This window comes from Podarcis muralis, chromosome 6 (genome assembly GCF_964188315.1).
Source record: "Podarcis muralis chromosome 6, rPodMur119.hap1.1, whole genome shotgun sequence".
NCBI classification, from domain to species: Eukaryota; Metazoa; Chordata; class Lepidosauria; order Squamata; family Lacertidae; genus Podarcis; species Podarcis muralis.
In genome coordinates this window covers 95781413-95801449 of record NC_135660.1, presented here as the reverse complement: position 1 = coordinate 95801449, position 20037 = coordinate 95781413, and the positions used below count along the sequence as shown (strand labels likewise).

General features: G+C 43.1%; 1 protein-coding gene across 2 annotated transcripts in view; it reads right to left on the bottom strand.

Annotated features, from left to right (window-relative positions):
• The window catches only part of SEMA3A (semaphorin 3A), a 194222-nt gene that overhangs the window by 107122 nt on the left and 67063 nt on the right, over positions 1–20037 (bottom strand). For both annotated transcript variants that reach the window (XM_028728772.2, XM_028728771.2), the window contains exons 2-3: positions 16150–16307; positions 10797–10859 (exon numbers count right to left, since the gene is read on the bottom strand). In XM_028728772.2, the coding sequence (XP_028584605.2) occupies positions 10797–10859; positions 16150–16307 (221 nt within the window). The remainder of the gene's footprint in view (positions 1–10796; positions 10860–16149; positions 16308–20037) is intronic.

The following is a 20037-nucleotide window of genomic DNA, read 5'->3' as shown; positions in this document are numbered from 1 at the left end:
AGCTTGGAAATTACACATTCAGGCGTTGGAAGAATATTGCATTTATTCTGAAGCGAGAACTGCCATTTCTTCTTATCAGAACCATTATCAGAACAGAACATTCACTTCTGCTATTTAAAAATAAGTGAATGAACCCACTTGCATAACCTTACAAGCATCTGGAAATCTAAGGGCTTTTATATATGAACTGAAAGTGGGAGGCTGAATGTTGGACGGCTTCCCCACAACTCCAGAAAACTTCGCAGATGTAGAAAAGTATGCAAAAAGTAGCTTTTTAGTGCAGCCTTTTGCCAACATGCTAATTCTTAGAGGTGCAGGGAGGGTGTTCCTTCTTGTGTTCAAATAATTATTACCATCACTCCCTCTACCTGCAACTTCAAGTAACATGGAAGAGGAGGAGGAGGAGGAGGAGGAGGAGGAGGAGGAGGAGGAGGAGGAGGAGAAGAAGAAGAAGAAGAAGAAGAAGAAGAAGAAGAAGAAGAAGAAGAAGAAGAAGAAGAAGAAGAAGAAGGTTGATGGAGAGACAGGCTACAGCTGACTCTCCTGTGTTTGAAAATAACTACTTACACAGCTTGGTGAACTGGCCACACATTACTCTCGGATAAAAGCCAGCACAGCCAGCAGATCATTAAAACTCTCGGATAAAAACAGGGGAAGATAAAAACCACTTAAAACCACTTAAAACTTTGATAAGGGTAAGCGAACTTACTTAGTAACTACCTTCGTCGCCATCTTTCTGGCCACACAATGGCCACAACTGGCCACACAATGAACAGTGCCAGGGCTTCTTAGGGATGTATCCCACTAAGTCACGCTCATGTTCTTTAGATTTCAGAGGGTTGGATTCAACTAAACAGTCGTGCTAGTGGATACCAAGACAAGGAGTCCCATTGGTGCAATGAGGCTTTTACCTCTCCCCCTGTGTGCCCTCCTGCCACCCCGCCACCCAAACTGGCTCCAGAGACTTGGCAGAATAAGAGAGTACAATGCGTATGCTGGTGAATGTTTCATATTCATTATGTGTGGTAGCTGCCTGTGTTATTTGCCCTTTGAAAACAACATGTTAAATAGTATTTTTCTGCCTGTTAAAACAAAAAAGCAGAGGAGAAGAAGCATGTCATGGAGATGGCTGAGCCAAAACCTTCCTCCTTAACCTATAGGGGTTTTATTGTGTCGGGGGGGCATTCAATCCTGGGGGAGCCCCTGCCTGCAGGGTGAAGTGATACAACCAAACAAAGGTCATATGAGAGACAGAAAGAGAGAGCACTAAAATGAGCCCAGTAGCCAACATGAATTCAGTGAGGCTGGTTTTGAGGTGAGATCAGAGCACACCTGTATCTTTCAATAAATGAGTTTCACCATAAAATAATGTTCCACTATGAGCTTTCTATCAGAACCTGTCTCTCCTCCTCAGAGAAAATCATGTCCAGCTTTGGCCTTAAAGAGCTGGAAACGTAGCTAAAATGGTGAACAAAAAGGAATGGTTAAATAGACAGTGTGAAACATTCAGCCCTCTTAGGAATGACATTACTCTTAAGCCTGATGAGTATTGTCAAAAGGGAAGTAACAAAAGTGATAAACACAAAATTAGATTTCCTCTTTCTCTTGGAACGTCTCCTGGGAATTTTCAGAATGAAGCTGCTGACGGGGTGTGGACATTGATAAGGTATTTTTAGTAGCCCAGCACATCCCATTTCAAGTCTTGTTATCTCTCTGATTAAGTGTTCATTGACCAGAGAGACTCGAGTTATCTTTCTGATTTCTTGATAGAACCGAGTTCATGGGAAGAATTAGATTTCTTTTCTCTAAAGATACTACCCACAGCCAATGCATGCTGTTAAAGAGAGACAGAGAGACAGAGAATATACTTAGAAGAGAACCAGTCTGCAAAAGAAATTGTGGAGTATCCAGAGGCTTAAGGTAAAATGATAATTTCACACAAGCCACCTATGTAGAGTTAGACATTTCAGAAGTGGAGAATTTTTTTCTAGCTGGTGGGTCATTTTAACAGCTACCCAATCCCCACCCCATGTGGGCCATTTTGACCAGTGGGTGGGCTAAAAACCTGTCAATTGCCTGATTCCACAGCTCTACCACTGGACTCCAATGACTGGACTATTGGCATTTCAGATGATTAGAAAAGTCCCAAGAAAATTTCCTCAAAGCAGTCCAAAACCCACTGCCTAGAAAAAGTCAACCGCTGCAGAAAAATGTACTGGCCCTTTAATTGGTCAGATGCACCATGGGTACAGTGGAAGGGCACTTCCATCTTGACTCTCTTGCACTGACTATGAAACAGGCAGCCGCTCCTAGACACTGCAGGTGCAACCTACATTTTCTTCTTCAGCTACAGGATTGCTAACCATGGTCCTGAACCAGCACCTTGGTCCTTGTCCAAGGTCCTGCTGATGTCAATGTTGCTTAGGCTATCACTTTCTCTTGGTGGTGGACATCACCATGGATCACAGTATGGCCACCGAAAAGGCCCTGTCTATTGTGCTGACCAACCTGATAGATCTTACTAATTAGCCCATGAACATGGCCTCCATGGCCAGCTTAGAATGAGGTTATTTGAAAGACCATTCAAACCTATGTGGGGTTTGAAGGTTGTTGTTCTTTAGTCGTTTAGTCGTGTCCGACTCTTTGTGACCCCATGGACCAGAGCATGCCAGGCACTCCTGTCTTCCACTGCCTCCCACAGTCTGATCAAACTCATGTTGGTAGCTTCGAGAACACTGTCCAACCATCTTGTCCTCTGTCATCCCCTTCTCCTTGTGCCTTCAACTTTCCCAGCATCAGGGTCTTTTCCAGGGAGTCTTCTCTTCTCATGAGGTGGCCAAAGTATTGGAGCCTCAGCTTCAGGATCTGTCCTTCCAGTGAGCACTCAGGACTGATTTCCTTTCAGAATGGATAGGATTGATCTTCTTGCAGTCCGCGGGACTCTCAAGAGTTTCCTCCAGCACCAAAATTCGAAAGCATCCATTCTTCGGCGATCAGCCTTCTTTATGGTCAAGCTCTCACTTCCATACATCACTACCAGGAAAACCATGGCTTTAACTATATGGACCTTTGTTGGCAAGGTGATGTCTCTGCTTTTTAAGATGCTGTCTAGGTTTGCCATTGCCTTTCTCCCAAGGAGCAGGCGTCTTTTAATTTTGTGACTGCTGTCACCATCTGGAGTGATCATGGAACCCAAGAAAGTAAAATCTCCTGCTGCTTCCTTTTCTTCCCACCAGCAATTTAATTTGTGACTGGAAATGCACCGACAATCAGTGCTGCTGGCACAGAATTGGTGATGTATGTTTTGTTGCACAAACAAGGAATCAGTACCTGAAGCTTTTCCAAACAGGGCCAAAACCAGTGAATCAGTCAGAGCTGATAAACAGCAGCCTTGGTAACAGATGTCACCTGCAACTCAACAGATAGTGCCAAAATCAGGAGCACCCACATGGGTCTTCTGGGAGAGTGCAGCTTCACACATATGCAGCCTTCCCTGTCCATACAGATCATCATCTCCCCACTGTAGAACATTCATCTTATCTAGATTAAGTCAGGTTGTTTGCCCTCATACACCCCCAAAGTGGAGACGTTTGTCCACAGTTTCCATAGTCTCCCAAGAAATAGCTGGAGGGAAATAGAGGTAGAGTAGCGTGGTCACCTGCATACTTCTCTCAGTGGCTTCAGGTAGATGTTACAAAGCATGGGGGAAGAGTCAGAACTCTAAGGCACCCAAAAGGTCAATGAGGCAGAACAGGAGTTCCCCAGTACCACCTTTGGGGGTATGTCCCTCCAGAAGGGACTGCACCATGTCCTGGCTAGGTCACTCACAATGAGTCCATGGTTGATTGTATCAATGGTTGCTGAGGGGTTCAGGAGAACCAACATGGTTGCAGTAACCCTGATCATTCCCCAGCATATGTCACCCACCAGGGCTGTTTGGTCCCCAAACCAGGCCAGAGACTAGCTTGAAACAGATCCAAATAATCAGGATCAGCCAAACCCACCTAGCACTGAGAAACCACCACCTTTCCTAGAATCTTATTCAAGAATAGTACTAGGCAATAATTATCCAGAGCCAAAGGATCCATTTTTCCCCCAAAGGAAGATTTAACTACTGACATCTTAAGCAGGGGGAGCCATGTCCTCCCTCAGAGAGGCATTGATCACATTGTAAGCCCAGTCCGGGTGGATTAAAATATCAAAGAAGTGCATGGATCCCTAGGGCAGCGGGTTCTTGGGATTGGCTTTTGCAGATCCCTATCTGATCTCATCCTCTGGCTGAAATCTCAACCTGCATCAGGCCTAGGTGGGATAGTAAACCTCAGATCAGTATTAAAAGGTGGCACTTGCTATTAAGAAGCAACACCTGTTAATAAGGCAGACACAGCTCCTGTCGGCCTGTTATATAGGCCTATAAACCACTTATAAATCAGCCAATCTTTGAAGTCCCAGTTCAGATCATTCATGTCCTGTAAAGATTTCCAGCTGCAGCCATTTGTGATAAATGAACTTCAAAGTTCTCAGTCAAAAGTGGAGAGGGAATGTCGATGAAGGACGTGTTGAAAGGACACGACAGATTGCTGGAACTATAAGAGGTAGTTGCTTAGCAATGTGTATACGTTGTCAACAAACATACCACAGAAGCTCAGGCTGTGAAACTGCATGTGGCCCGCAGTATCCATTCATTTTTTTAAAAAAGCTACTTTGATTTTGATTTTCCTTACCATCCCATAGGAAATACTAGAATGAAAACACCTTCACTGAAGGAAGTCTAAAATTTCCCTTCAATTAAAATCTGGCACACAGTATCGTTTGCGGAAACAAGCTTTGCCAAGTTGCTTTTTCAAACTTGCCTGTGTCACCCTTTACAGGATCTAGAGCCCTGGAAATCAGTTAATCAGGAAGGGATTGTCTAAGTGAGGCAGGAAGCAATAGGTGGGTTTGGGTACAACAGAGACCAAGTTGTTCTGCCAGAAAAGTAGATAGGAAGGATCAATTTACCCTTCCTTAGCTCTCACATCTCCATTTTTTAAAAAACAGAAAGTTTCCAGAAATCTGAAATGTCTTTTCCCCTTTCCATGCTATTTATTATAGGCTATTTCTACACTGACGTGGGTGGTGCTGTGGGTTAAACCTCAGCACCTAGGACTTGCCGATCGCATGGTCGGCGGTTCGAATCCCTGCGGCGGGGTGCGCTCCCGTTGCTTGGTCCCAGCGCCTGCCAACCTAGCAGTTCGAAAGCACCCCCGGGTGCAAGTAGATAAATAGGGACCGCTTACTAGCGGGAAGGTAAACGGCGTTTCCGTGTGCGGCTCTGGCTCGCCAGATGCAGCTTTGTCACACTGGCCACGTGACCCAGAAGTGTCTGCGGACAGCGCTGGCTCCCAGCCTCTAGAGTGAGATGAGCGCACAACCCTAGAGTCTGTCAAGACTGGCCCATACGGGCAGGGGTACCTTTACCTTTACCTTATTTCAACACTGAACCAAGAGCTTACTTAAATGTGAACAGAATCCTCTTGCATGATCAGGGTCTCTAAGGAGTTACTTGTGTTCAAAGGAACATGTGTAGGAAGTGAATGTAGATCTTCCCTGAGCAATACAGGAAAGACTTGAGGAGGCATAATGGTTGCAAAGGCGTTGGCTTGCACACCCCTAGCCACACTTTGGATGCTTGCATGTTCAGGCAACACACCTCATAATAATTAAAAATGGAATCCAAGCCCTCTGTGGATAGGAAGCAATACCTGTACTCATCCTGGGAGCAACCTGTTGTGAGCAGCAAACCGAAATAATTTGGAACAGCAATTTCTCAATGAAATATAGTCACAAAAAGATTTTTAAGAAGCCAGTCATCAATACATGACAAGCTAGGAGAGGACACCAAAGTATAGTTAATATTTCAAATGTGAAAAAGAGCAAACCTTTTAAAGAGGTTTCCTTTTGCTCTACTGATTGCCAAATAATCTCTAAAACATGAAGAATCACTGGTTGGATTTTAAGCACAACTTCATTCCTATGTTGTTGCTGCTGGTGGTGTCTTTTTTTTAAAAAAAAACAACAACTGCTTTTCTTTGATGAATGTGAGGCTATCTCTGGAAACAAATACCTGTCATTGTTCCCATAAATAAAATAATGAGCACTCACACTATACATTGTGGGTGCCCTTTGCGGGATCACTCATGGTGCTACAGTTCCCAGGGAGCTTACTGGCAAAGAGGGGCTGGCTTGCCTCTCAGTGTTAATTTTTGGAGGTTCTCTCCCAGCCTCAGTAATCAAGTTTCTTGCGGGGAGGTGGGGCCAGCCCCATTTATAAATTGGGGGTGGAGCTGACAATAGCCAGGCAGTCAGCTCTGGAAATTCACCCACCCAACCCTCCCTTTGTTTAATGTTTCTTGTTTGCAGGTTAACTTTTCCTTCCTGTTTAGCTGGCGCTTCTGCGGTTTTTGACTGGTTGCTGTTGAAGGACCGGGAAGAAATTTTCCTGCATTGGCAGGTTTTGTCTTCCCTGTAGCAATTCATCACACCTTTGGCGGTTATGGCCTTGGGTGGAATCCTTTAGTCTTTTCTTCCCTATGGGGGGGGGGCACGTGAAGTGGTGACTCACCCCCTGTGGTGGCAATTCCAGGGTCCCCCTCTTAAAGGGGTTACATATATGGGTGTCACTGGTCATACACCGAAAGGTCATCAGTGAACTATCCTGCGTGTGGGGATATGGTCTTGGCTGCCTGCTACACTTACGTCTCGCAGAGCACCCCCATATCCCATTTACCCTGATGAGCCCCAGCTCCCCCCGGCTGGGGGGCTGGGAGGGATACACGCCCAAGGCCTAAGCAAAGGTCTTCCTACATTCAGAAGTTTAATAAAGTTGTGGCCTAATTTTAATTCCATATATGTTGTCGGAGTCTTTATTCCTTCCTTATGATCCCTGGGGGCTGGGGCTGTCGCTGCATGGTTGCACAATAGCCTACAGGCAGTAAAATGCACCCCTTATATTCATATCTTCCATTCACAACCCAAGCAATAAAAGAGATTCTCTCAGTACACAGATTCAGATCTCTAAGGTATAATAGCACTAGTTAACAATGGCCGTTTCATGCCCCTTCTGTTTTGGGTGTTTCGCTTTAGATCCATGTTGTGCAACAGAACACAATTGTGCATTCAGCCCTGCCCCTTCTCTTGTCCATTGGGTTGGCTTCATAGCAACCTACCCCATTGGTAACTCACAGAGGGTGCAAGGTACAATTTTCTTTTAGAATCATAGAATCATAGAGTTGGAATAGACCACAAGGGCCATCGAGTCCAACCCCCTGCCAAGCAGGAAACACCATCAGAGCACTCCTGACATATGGTTGTCAAGCCTCTGCTTAAAGACCTCCAAAGAAGGAGACTCCACCACACTCCTTGGCAGCAAATTCCACTGTCGAACAGCTCTTACTGTCAGGAAGTTCTTCCTAATGTTTAGGTGGGATCTTCTTTCTTGTAGTTTGGATCCATTGCTCCGTGTCCACTTCTCTGGAGCAGCAGAAAACAACCTTTCTCCCTCCTCTATATGACATCCTTTTATATATTTGAACATGGCTATCATATCACCCCTTAACCTCCTCTTCTCCAGGCTAAACATGCCCTTAGCCGTTCCTCATAAGGCATCGTTTCCAGGCCTTTGACCATTTTGGTTGCCCTCCTCTGGACACGTTCCAGTTTGTCAGTGTCCTTTAAGGAAATGGCCCTTCTGGTACCCTTTAGGATGGAGTGCAGAAGACTGACTATGGCCCCACGTTCCTCTCCTTCATTAAACTGCAAAATGTTCCCTGTTGTGCAACACGCTGCACACCCCATTTGTTGTTCTACACTTTCTGAGTGTCAGGCAGTGCAACTGGCTCTAAACCAGAACTCGTTTAGGGGGGAGGAGCATTGAGCGTTTGACCTCACAGAGTCAGCTCTTATATTCATCAACTGATCACCAACAGTATAGCAATCAAGGGTAGATAAAGCAGGTGGAAAGCAGGCATTTGTGAACCAGATTGTGGTCTTCCACATACAGTGGATCCCAGAAATAATCTCAGCATTTAAAAAATGACCTTAAAAGCAATGATATAAAGAAATTTGCAAATTTATCATATATCGTTTTTACACTCTTAACAAAACACTATTTACAAATGATCCATAAAGAAATCCAGAGTTGTAAAGATATAGTTTCTTTTATGTTAGAATTCTACTTCTATCTGATATACCTAGGAGAACATTGCCAAGAGCTCTGAAATTTGGCAACTCTCCAGAAAAGAACCCATCTACATCAATGTCTGCATTTCAAATCTCACATTATTATGGGACCAGGAGAAATAGCCATACATTTGAATATTTCATTCTAGTTGCAAAAGTTTCATTTGTGGGACAAAAATTAAAAATACTTGCAGGAGTCTAAACATACAAAAAGCATGTGTTGGGAATCACTCATAGATACCAAGCCTAGAAATTTGTGTTCTCGGCGTAGGACTTATTCCCTCATTGTCTGCTTGCATTTCTTTTGCCAAAGTTTGTGTTCCTTGGAGATGTTCACAGGTATGTGTACAAACCCAGGGCATGCAGAGACAAGAAGTTGCAGTACAGAGGAATGCACCTTTAATCAAAATTATCTGTATGTGCAGAATTCCCTCCCCTCAACCCACAAGAGGACTATTTTTATTTGCCTTGCCTTCCCCCTCCCCTCAAAAATGTAAGCTGATGGTGATTCTCCCTAGTTATCAATCTGCAGTACAATTCTGGCATGCTACATGTCAAGACCTCAGACTATATCAGTTTCATGGTCCTGTGTGATTGACACTGAAGCGTAGAAAGAACCATTTGGACTCCAGCAGAGTGAAAATACAGCCTACAATCCAATACAGTTACAAAAGAAACCTTTAGTCTCAGGTCATGTTTGAGGTGACTGGTGGGGTTTGTATACACGGCATACAGTTAATATTCATTTCATATAAGCAGCGCAGCTGTTGCAGCTGGCCTATTGCTAGGGAATTTGAATTTTCAGTATGATGGAATTGGTTGTGCCTTGAGATTAATAATCACATAGTTTAAAATAAAAATGGCTATAAAAAAAAATAAAGAACTTGATTTATAAAGTTCTAGGCAATCACAAGAGTGCAATATCTGCTATCTTGATAAGGATATGCTGGTACTAATATGAAACATACACACACACACACACACACACAAACAAACAAACAAACAAACAAACACATGTACGGTATTCTCTCCTTAATGAAAGCCCACTGAGATTTCCTTGATCATCTATATGGGTTTCTGAAGTTGTGCCAAAAGAAAGGAGCACATACAAAGTAATTCCCAAAACTGTCTTCAGTGATTTTGAAAAACTATCATCGTATTTTACTTCCCCCTTGAAAACCCTATGGTTGAAGTAGAGTTCATTTCTAGTATTTCTAAAGTCTAGCTAGCCCAATAAAAAGCATCACCTGACTTGACTAGATTTTTATGGCAACTGCAACAGTAGAAACATGTTGAAGATGGCAGACAGTATACAATGGTGCCATTCAGCGGATGGCAAGATCTCCATCAGCGGACCAGAAAGGGAAGCAATTTTTGGTGAGCTCCCCCTCTTCCCAACAGCTTCCAAAACCCCTCACTCCAAATCTGCTTCAGAGGACTGAGGGGTCCCCAGAGCATATTTGGGTGTGAGTCTTCATAGAGCTACAGAGGAAGGCACAATAATCGCAACAAACGGCGTCTCTCCCTATTCTGCCTTACCATCAGTTGAGCGACATTGTTGGATGCAGCCCATATGTCATAAAGACTAAGTGTGTGATGGGATGGAATTGAATGTAAACATTCTGTTCTCCAGCTTCAACTTGGGCAATTTTAAAAACATCTTCCTGTCTTAGTCCTGCTAAAATTCCTGTTATTTTAACCTCTCTCTCTCTTTTTTTTAATAAGAGAATATATGGAGAGAGGCCATTGTTCACTGGAGACCAGGTTAAGGGTAGTGAACCCATTTTCACTTATGACCTGAGACACTATTGGGATGCAGACCTCCAGCAGTTGACATTATGAATATTTTAGTGAATTTTAGTGAATATTTTAGCTCTGTTCTCCCTTCAGCTATTGCAAACACAGTGATTTCCCTTTTGGCCTATATGGAATGTATTCATTTTCCGTATGGTTAGTAAATGTCCCACATCTTTTTTTCCACTCAATACTCCTACAATTTGCAACCAGGTTTCTCTCCAATAGATCATATGGAAGGGATGAGGAAATGGGGGAGGGGAAAGGGTGATGGTAAGAAAATGAAGGCCTGAAATAACTGTTTTCATTTTCTTTCTTTCTTCTTTTTTTAGAAAAAAAAAATCACAATGGGAGGGGGGGAATTAACATCACTTAGGCATCAATGTGTTCCTGTCAGGGAAGACCCCTGAGGCCTTCCTGGCAACTTCTTGACATTAATGAGGTTTATTGCATTCACAATGGTCTGTCTATTCAGCACACCCTGCAGATTGAGGGCCTCAGTCATTACAGAAATGAGGTCAAACTTTTTAGATTCCTTAAATAAGGGGACAATTATATGCTCATTCCCTTATATGTAAACCTACCTTCACAGGTTTACATGGGAAGAAAGGGAAAAAACTGCCTTTACACAAACCTAGCACAATGAAGCAATTCTTAAATAAAAGGGTAAAAGGGGGGGGGGGAGAATCACAAGCTTTAAAATTTAAAAAGATGAGAGTTCATGAAATATTGACTAGCTTTACAAAGGACAGGAGAAAAGAGCGAGGCAGATTTGTACTTACCAGAATATCTTTTCCGGCCCACTGGCATTCGTCCCTCCGGGTATGAGATACAGGCCAAACAATCTAAAGATGTAACATAAAAATCACTTTAGGTCATTTCACGCTCCAACAATTGAGAATTGTGCATAATGTCCCCCAAATGCCGGTCACCTACGATCTCTCTCTCTCTCCCTCACACTTTTCTTATGCATTATCGATATCAGTATTTCTCCATATCAGATTGCTATTGCTGTTGTACAGCAGAAAATATCATTGCACATGTTGTCATTTCTCTTTGTCTTCTGCTGGCTTTCATCTAAAGCGAAGGCCCTGGAGTCATGTAAATATAGTTCAAACCAGATTTCAAATCAGAAACCGGAGCAGCAAACCCCAGGCCAGCTTGTCATCCCATGTCTCGTGGTCACCCCAAGGTAGAACTCTACCTTAAGGGGCAGGTAGCTGAGGCACCCCAACATTATGCTGAATTGTGGCTCTTTGCCATCCATCATTCACCATTAACCTCCAAGGCTAAAAAGGGGAACCAGAACAGTCAACAAAAAAACGGAGGAGTTCTGAAGACTGATGAATTAATGCTGTGTATATTAGAGATTGTATATACGCAGATCACCATACTATAGACATATAACAAACTGAAAGTTATGTTTCTAAATATTTCTTTTGTTTTCTGTTAACCTAGCAAAGCTTAAATACAAGACAATAGTAATTAGGTAGGGTGATCCACCATTTAAAGCAACTAGGAAGGCTGTGAGGCCCTGAATTCTGTCCCTGGTTGTTTAATGGCTTTTCCATGTTCAGAAGGAATCTCAGCTACTGGAACAAATAAGGGTCAGCCATTACCCCCAGACCCTGCCTGCAGACTCCCAGAGGCATACAATTGGTCGCCTCTGGAAACTGGATGTTCAGTAAGAGGCAGCAGATGCACTAAGGCCATTCTGATGCTCATCGTGACCCATGGCTTTGGTGCCAATAATTCTACTGAGATTCACAATCTCAACCTCAGATTGCAGTTCCTTATTAGTTCTTCTGGAACATCCATTTCGTCTTCTACAGCAAAAGCCCAAAGACCCTCGTAGTGAATTATTCATGTATTTCAAAAAGCTTTTAGGAATTGCCTATAGAATAAAACATGATCTTCCAATAATGCCAGGCTAAGATTCAGTTGGGAGCCTCAGATAATGCAATATGAATGGGAACATGACTGGATCGTAACCTTCGTTTTAAAACAGTTTCCTTACAAAGTAGGAGAAGGTTTATTTAGAAAAATATGGCAGATTAAGGCAAAATTAGGAGGGGAAATATACAAAGTTCAGAGCTTCAGTCTGGATTTTTTATGAGCTTGAATGTGTCTAATAAAATGCTTGAATGTGAACAATAGGCTCTTGTAAACCTATGAAATGAGGTTGAAAATTCCATGAGAAGAGACTCTCTCGAAAGCTTGTGCTTTGATTCCTGGCTAAAGAAGTGCTGAGACAGGTGAATAGGAAGGTGGGTGAGAGAAGCAGAATGAATGAACTGTGAGCTGGAAAATATAAAGCCTTCTGATCCAGCTAAGGAATCCACCCGCACAAGGAGCCTTACACACATGCAGCAAATCGGGATACAGGTCTGTATCCACATTGGCTGGATGCATGTTTCAAGAAGGAAAGGAACGGGCATCTCACACTGCCACCAAATGTGGCTTAGATGGTTTTAAAAGGATTACACAAATTCACAGAGCATAGGCATGTTGATAGCTGCTAGTCATTAAAATATTCTGCTGATTTCTTTTCCTTCTCATTCCACTTTTATCAGAATTCTGGATATTCACACCATTTGCCCATTTCCACATTTACATCTATGGTATATCCCATGCACCCCGGTGCGTGGTGTATGCCTGAAAGTGCCTGTTTTGTTCATGCACAGACCTTCCCCTTTCTCCAGGCTTCCAACGATCACCTCACAAGCACATAGAGTACTAAGCAGGTTATTGTGTGTTGTTGGGTTTTTTTTAAAAAACAACAACAACCTGTCCAGCCACAGGAAGTTCTTGATGAACAGTTGCACATGCATTTGAAGTACATCATTCCTGTGGCACCTGCACTGTCAAAAACCCTCAAAAAATGCTGACCAGGATTTGTGCACCATCAGCAATCACAGGCTGAGGTATTTTGCAATGCTTCTCCACTTGTCTTTGCGTGAAGCACCAAGCGGAATGGAAAGTTTAGGGCTGTGTGTCAAAGGACCAACTTCTGGTTTGATGCATGGTATCAAAAGAGCAGCACTAGCTGGGGAAGGAGAGAGAGAGCCCTCTCCCTGCAGAACAACAATTCCAGCATGGGGAAGTTAACACATGGCTTCCTCCCTTCCAATGCCTTCTAGCTTTTACAAACTTAACACATCCTTGTACCATCCCATCTGTTGCATGAGAGATGTAAAGCCATTATTTCCACAAGGTTTCTGGGAAGATGGGACAGAGGAGTTGCAAGCCCATCTCATTTCATTCCAATGGTCTTTGATGCCTCAGCAGTTTCACTGTGAGATTCACAAATGACTGAGCAGGGGTGGAGAGTGAAACTGGCAAGATTATTGTTGTTGTTTCTTTAATAGTTCCTTAATAAATAACCTAGAAACAAAACCCTAGGCTTTCTGATGCTGCCCAAGTCCCACTCTGGTACTAAAAAAACATGCACCACAAGTTTGTGGTCTCCTTCCCCTTTCCACTAAAGGGAAAGCAACAAAAACAACAATCTTCCCAGAAAGAACATGTCTCAGGTGTGCCCAGCTGTGCCAAACAGGGACAAAAGTTGGTGTGGCAGTAGAAGACATCCTGAACTAGATGGAGCTTTGATTTGAATGATGCCTAAGAATCAGACCAAACCTCCACAGAAGCCTCCTTCCAACAGTTGCCAACTAGATGCAAACAGAAAGCCCTAATCAAAGATGAAGGTCCTTTGTCTCCAACATCTGTTATTCTATCTATGTCCATCAGTAAACATACGCTCTGTGAATTTGTCTATTCATGATAAAGAACTACAAGTTGTATGCTAAGAGATGTGACTCACAGCTCATGTGTGAATTTACTACCGGTTCTCACAACTTAGAAGAACAGGGTTCCTCCCCTCCCATAGCAGCACGATCTCTCTTTTTAATCATTCCAGATGTTTTCTGCATTGCACTGTGAATTCCACAGAACATCCAAATAAATAATCAGTTTCCTCTATGGTTTCCCAGCTTTGCCTTCATCTTGATCCTCAGAGAATACAGATGAATACCCTGAGTTACTTCAGAGTAAAAGACTGATGTATTTATTGCCATCATTCAAGAAAGCAAACAGGCCAAAGGTCACACCAAGTCAGAAATAACACCCCCAACATTGAAACTATGCTTCTATTGTAATAAGGTTCATTTATAGATTCTGTAACTCTCTCTCACACACAAACACACACATTTCAGTTCTTGACTGAAATGACATACAATTGCTGTATTTAAGCTGCATTTTAGCATAGGCTGAAGGGCTCATTAAAATATATTAAATGATGGATGTCTTTTTTATGTTAAAGGGGGGGGGAGCACATATGCACCAAAGTGTTCTGCTGAAACGTGCATCAGCTTCCAATTTAAATCTGCAACTTCAAGTAAAAGCCAGGTCTTCCATCATAAGAAAAGAGCTATCTACCCATCCATCATGCGTCTATTAGTGCCCCATCGATTATGGTTTATTAACAGAAGGAACATATTACATGGAAGTGCCTGGTGTCAAGGAAGGGAGAAAGGGAACGAGGGCTCATGACCCTTTTACGTAATCTGCTCTTTTCATCACCCTGGTCTTGTGTAATAAGGAATCTTTAGAAGAGGATGCTCAAATATTAGCTGCTTTAAGCCAAGAGGTTGCAGCTGTCTTGAGCTAATCCTAATATTAAGGCTTCTGAATAGACATGCATATAGGATTGCACTATAGGGCCACATTCTTATGCATACTACAGTGAAAGCCCCATTGTACTCACCCAGTGGGATTTACTTCCAAATAAACGTGTACACATTGTGCTGTGGGGCTACTGATAATATTTTTGCGTTCTGGAGGTTCCAAATGAGGGCCACAACAATTGAAAATGGCTTCCTTGCCACATATGAAACCTCCAGGAATGGAACTGGTATGCTGACTAATGCATGCTGGATACCCATCTGTCACGAATGCTTTAGCTGAGATTCCAGCATTGCAAGGGGTTGGACTAGGTGACCCTAAGAGTACCTTCCAACTCTAAGATTCTATGAAACTGATTAGCAAATTGTGCAACTATTAAAGCCACAAGGATGATCCACTAGCCTGAGAAACAGCCCTTGTCATTCATATTTTGTTTAGCAGATGCTACAAACGAGGGCTAAGCCAATGAGGCAAGCATAGGCAAACTCCGGCCCTCCAGATGTTTGGGACTACAATCCCCATCACCCCTGACCACTGGTCCTGTTAGCTAGGGATGATGGGAATTGTAGTCCCAAACATTTGGAGGGCTGGAGTTTGCCTATGCCTACAATAAGGGTGGTGGAATAGATTGTTTAGCTGTAACTGATACCTGAAAGTCACACAAGTGGTTCACAAGATGACCAGACATCTTCGGAAATTTTAAAATTATTTAACTAAAGAGAAGACACACTTGTGTCTACTATTGAGCAGGAAAACTCCCGATGTATACCTGCTCTATCACTTCAGTTCCTTCTGGCCAAGCATGAAGATGAAGAATAACAGTGAGGAAGCTATACAGATGAGACCTCCCCCTCCCCCCCGAAAAACAGTAGGAACAGGTAAGCAATTTGTCATTCTGCTGGGAGATATATTTGCACAAATTCATATTTCGGATCCAGGTAGGGTGATCTGGGGAGAGGTGGAAGGAGACTAGGCTGGCATATGGCTTATCCACACAGGTACATAGGAAGGTCAGAAAAGATCAAATGCATGTTTTTTTTAAAAAAAACTTTTTATGTTCTACTATATACAAAATACAATGTTGCCGTCACACATTTCCTTTGCCAGTGGTTGTACACGGGAGTTGGGCATCCAAGGCAAGAATCACTTACTTCAAAAATCAGTGTTTAATTCTAGGCTTTATGTATGTCCAAAAACTGTAATTCACGGATATGGAAATCTGTTTCCTAGTTGCTGGTGTGTGGGAGCTGACTGTAGTTACTCACTACTGAAGGACTCGGAGGCACTTCCATCCATTCTTAATTTATAGTATGCAGAAGAAATCTGCCCCTCCAGATATTTTAGAATACAGCTCAACCCCAGCCAGCAAAGAGTCATGTTCCACAACATCTGGAGGGCACCAGGTTGGGAAAGGCTATAATATAGCTAGATCAAACCTCACTTGAAAAGTACCTTTTGATATTCCTTGATGTTGACTAGGTTGAAAGAAAATATGTGATCCTTTGCTCCAACGAAGAGTCTACTTCGCTCCTCATCCAAAAGGAATGTGTGGTAACTGGAACTATTGATCAGTCCATGGAAAGTGATTATATTGTTGGATTCATACATTTCTGCAGGATGAAAGACAAGAAACTTTCAATTAATTTGACGAACAAAGACCTTATCTCTAATCTAAACCATCTTTATTTTAGCAGACTTTGTCAGAATATTGATGTTACTATGGAACGGTGATGCTTGATACTGCTTAGCTTTTAGTTCATTATTTTATTTACATCTTGAATTTTCTACTACGCTGTCTTATAATCTGTGGCAAACTTGATGCTACCCGCACCCGCCGGTCTCTTGCGCTCCATTCTACATCATTGTTGCAGCAACCCCTGAGGCATCAGTGTCCACTGCAGCTAAACTGGTCATGCTACCCTAAAAGAGCCTCTCTTGTTATATTGCAAACCACGTGGGGTTTCGCAATAGGAAGGCAGACAGAAATTAACTACAGTACTCCCACCACCACTTAAAGCACTCGGTTTCCTCCAAATAAACCTGAACTGTGCTTTGGTCCCCAAAGAGCTTAAGAGATTGGTCCCCAGCAGCCTTAACAAAGTACAATTCCCAGGATGCTTTGGGGAAAGTCAAGTGTTTTAAATGCATGGTGTGCATGTAACCTGTGTTGTCCATTCACACAAGTAATGCATGAGAAGTGTTTGTGGATTTCAACTCAGATACACCCAGCCCGAGGAACGCGGGTGGCGCTGTGGGTTAAACCACAGAGCCTAGGACTTGCCGATCAGAAGGTCGGTGGTTCGAATCCCTGCAATGGGGTGAGCTCCCATTGCTCGGTCCTTGCTCCTGCCAACCTAGCAGTTCGAAAGCACGTCAAAGTGCAAGTAGATAAATCCGGCGGGAAGGTAAATGGCATTTCCGTGCACTGTTCTGGTTTCTCCAGAAGTGGCTTAGTCATGCTGGCCACATGACCCGGAAGCTGTATGCCGGCTCCCTCGGCCAATAAAGCGAGATGAGCGCCGCAACCCCAGAGTTGGCCAAGACTGGACCTAATGATCAGGGGTCCCTTTACCTTTACCCCCAGCCCAACACTCTACCCCTGCTGTTGGAGGCAGCAAGGACAGACCTTGGCAATAATCCACCCTGTGCAAGGCCAACATTTGATACCCAGCCCTTGCGGCGCTGGCTTAAGTCAGACTTTGAGAAGGAGAGGCAAGGCTCTCCTAGAGGCTCCCTACCTCCTTTCCAAAGCCTGGTAAGCACTTGGCTGGCTTTGGGAAGGAGGCCAAAGAACTCTCGGACCCCGTCAAAGCCTTCACGCCTCCTTCCTGAAGCTGTACAAGCGCTTACTGGGCTTTGAGAAGGCGCCCTTGGCCGTGTGCCCAGGGTGGCCGCACTGCAAGCAGTACCCTAAACCCGCCTCTGGGGTCAGTCGCAGGGATTCCGCAGTGGGAGAGCTCTGCTGCTATCTCACAGGCATCTGTTTGGCCCCTGTGAGAAGGAGATGCTGGTCTAGATGGGCTCTAGATGGCCTGGTCCAGCACAGCTCTTCTATTTCTCACCACGGGGTTTTAGTCATCTTTTACCTTTTACATTTTTTTTAAAAAATAGCTCTTCAATCAATGCCTGCTAGAATACCCATGAAAGGCAACTGAAGAGCACAGCAATGCTAAAGTTTCAATCGATGCAAATTCAATCAAGTTCAGTCCACTTCTGTAAATTAATTAGTTTCAATGCATTGTACTATCTAATCTTGATTTTTTTTTTTTTTAGCACCACGAGGACACAAGCAATACCAAGGGAAAACTCAAATGCTAACGATAAGACAAGTTTGGGGACAAACAAAGATGGCCTTTTGAAACACTGCTAAGTTTATAACAGAACCAAACCAGGCAAGAGCCCCAAATTATGAATGCCTTTAGAGAACCACTGGACTTAATGTTGATCTTCTAGGATCTCATTTTAAGGATGGAGACATGCTGTGAACATGACTTGTACAAACACTGCCCACCTGTTCACCAAATCATTCACGGACTTCCTCCATGCTTTCCCCAATTATTTCTCCTAGTGACTGTAACTGTACTCCAGCATTTGCTGTAATTAGACAAGGGTCGTTTCTGGAAGAACAGTTTGAATATCATTTCCCTCCATGTAGCATTCTTTTGACATGTTGAGAAAAGAAACCGCTGAAAAGGAGGCTAAAGAATTAAAAATGGAGACTCATAAGCTGACCATGAAAATTAGAGACTTTGGACCAAACTAGACAGGGTAATAAAATCATCTCTTAAAATTTTATGCAAACAAAAATTTCCTCCCCGGGGGAGGAAGAGGGTGATAAGGATTAAAACCCCATCCCACAGTTTAGTATTTTTCATAGAGGAAATGGTATGTGGTGGAGGGAAGGTTGAACACTCAAGGTCAGGCTTCCTCAACCTCAGCCCTTCAGATGTTTTGAGACTACAGTTCCCATCATCCTTGACCACTGGTCCTGCCAGCTAGGGATGATGGGAGTTGTAGGACAAAAACATCTGGAGAGCTGAGGTTGAGGAAGCCTGCTCAAGGTGGTATTCAGCTATGTTTTACTCAGTGTAGAGTCATTGAACATGATGAAGTTATGTCCATTGATGTCAACAGGTCTATGCTGAGTAAAACCTAGCTGAATACCAGCCCCCTTCGCCTCCCCATCCCAATTGCTGCTGCAGATATTGTCAGATCTACAGAAATGGAACAAAAATGGCTGCAAGAAAGATTGATGCAACTCAATATTTACAAGACGAGTAATTTAAAGAGTTTCAGGATTTGTCTGCTTTGAATGAAATCGCTTTCTGCTGATAACTTTCTGTTTTTGTTCTCCGGTGATCTAGTTTGACAAAATTGTAAGCTGTACACAAATCCCACTACTTATTAACATAATTAAATTCCTTCTTGTCTTAAATGAGAATTGGATTTGGTCCAAACATATTACTGTAGTTGATCAAGAAAAACAGCAGCAGATATTAGGTGCATAAGTTAAAACTTGCTTGCGACCTAAACAGGCAGGCTGTGCCAGTTGCACTCATTTCCCCATCCTCCCTGCTTTGCTTCTGGCACTTTTCCTCATTGTTATGTTTCTTCTAGTATTAGATAAAGGATCAGTCAAGAAATGCCATTACGCAATCACAATGGGGATTTTACTAAATTGCTTCTGATACTTTCTCATTCAAATATTTCCTCCTTCAATTCCCAGGCTTTTGTTTTACTGGCAGTTTATCCAGCGGGTCCTTCCTTACTACCCGCAGAACCTTAACTTCATTAGCATGCTGTTTTGCCTGACAATTAGATCTTCTTTCTGTAGGTGTAAATTGGACCACTTCTCTGGCCATTTCCTTAGCTCAAAGGTATGAAGACCCTGCAGGGGACACAGAGGTGTAAAGTCTATTTCTTCCTCCGCCACTCTTTCTCTTTCAACATCTTAGAGGTAAAAACATTCTTGGATGCTTGCAAGATAAGACCTCAGTCATCTCACAGGGAGTGGCTGCTGGAAGCTTTTGCCTCTTACTATGAGGAATAGTTAAAGACTCTACAAATGCTGTACACTCTAGTCTCCAATAACTGGTCCTGAGCTTGCTATAGAAGCAGGGCATGTTGGTAAGATGACCATAATAAGTTTTCTTTAAGAAAGGAGTATGACAAGGCTGTATATTGTCTCCCTGCTTATTTAACTTATATGCAGAATTCATCATGTGAAAGGCTGGGCTGGATGAATCCTGAGCTGGAATTAAGATTGCCGGAAGAAATATCAACAACCTCAGATATGCAGATGACACAACACTGATGGCAGAAAGTGAGGAGGAATTAAAG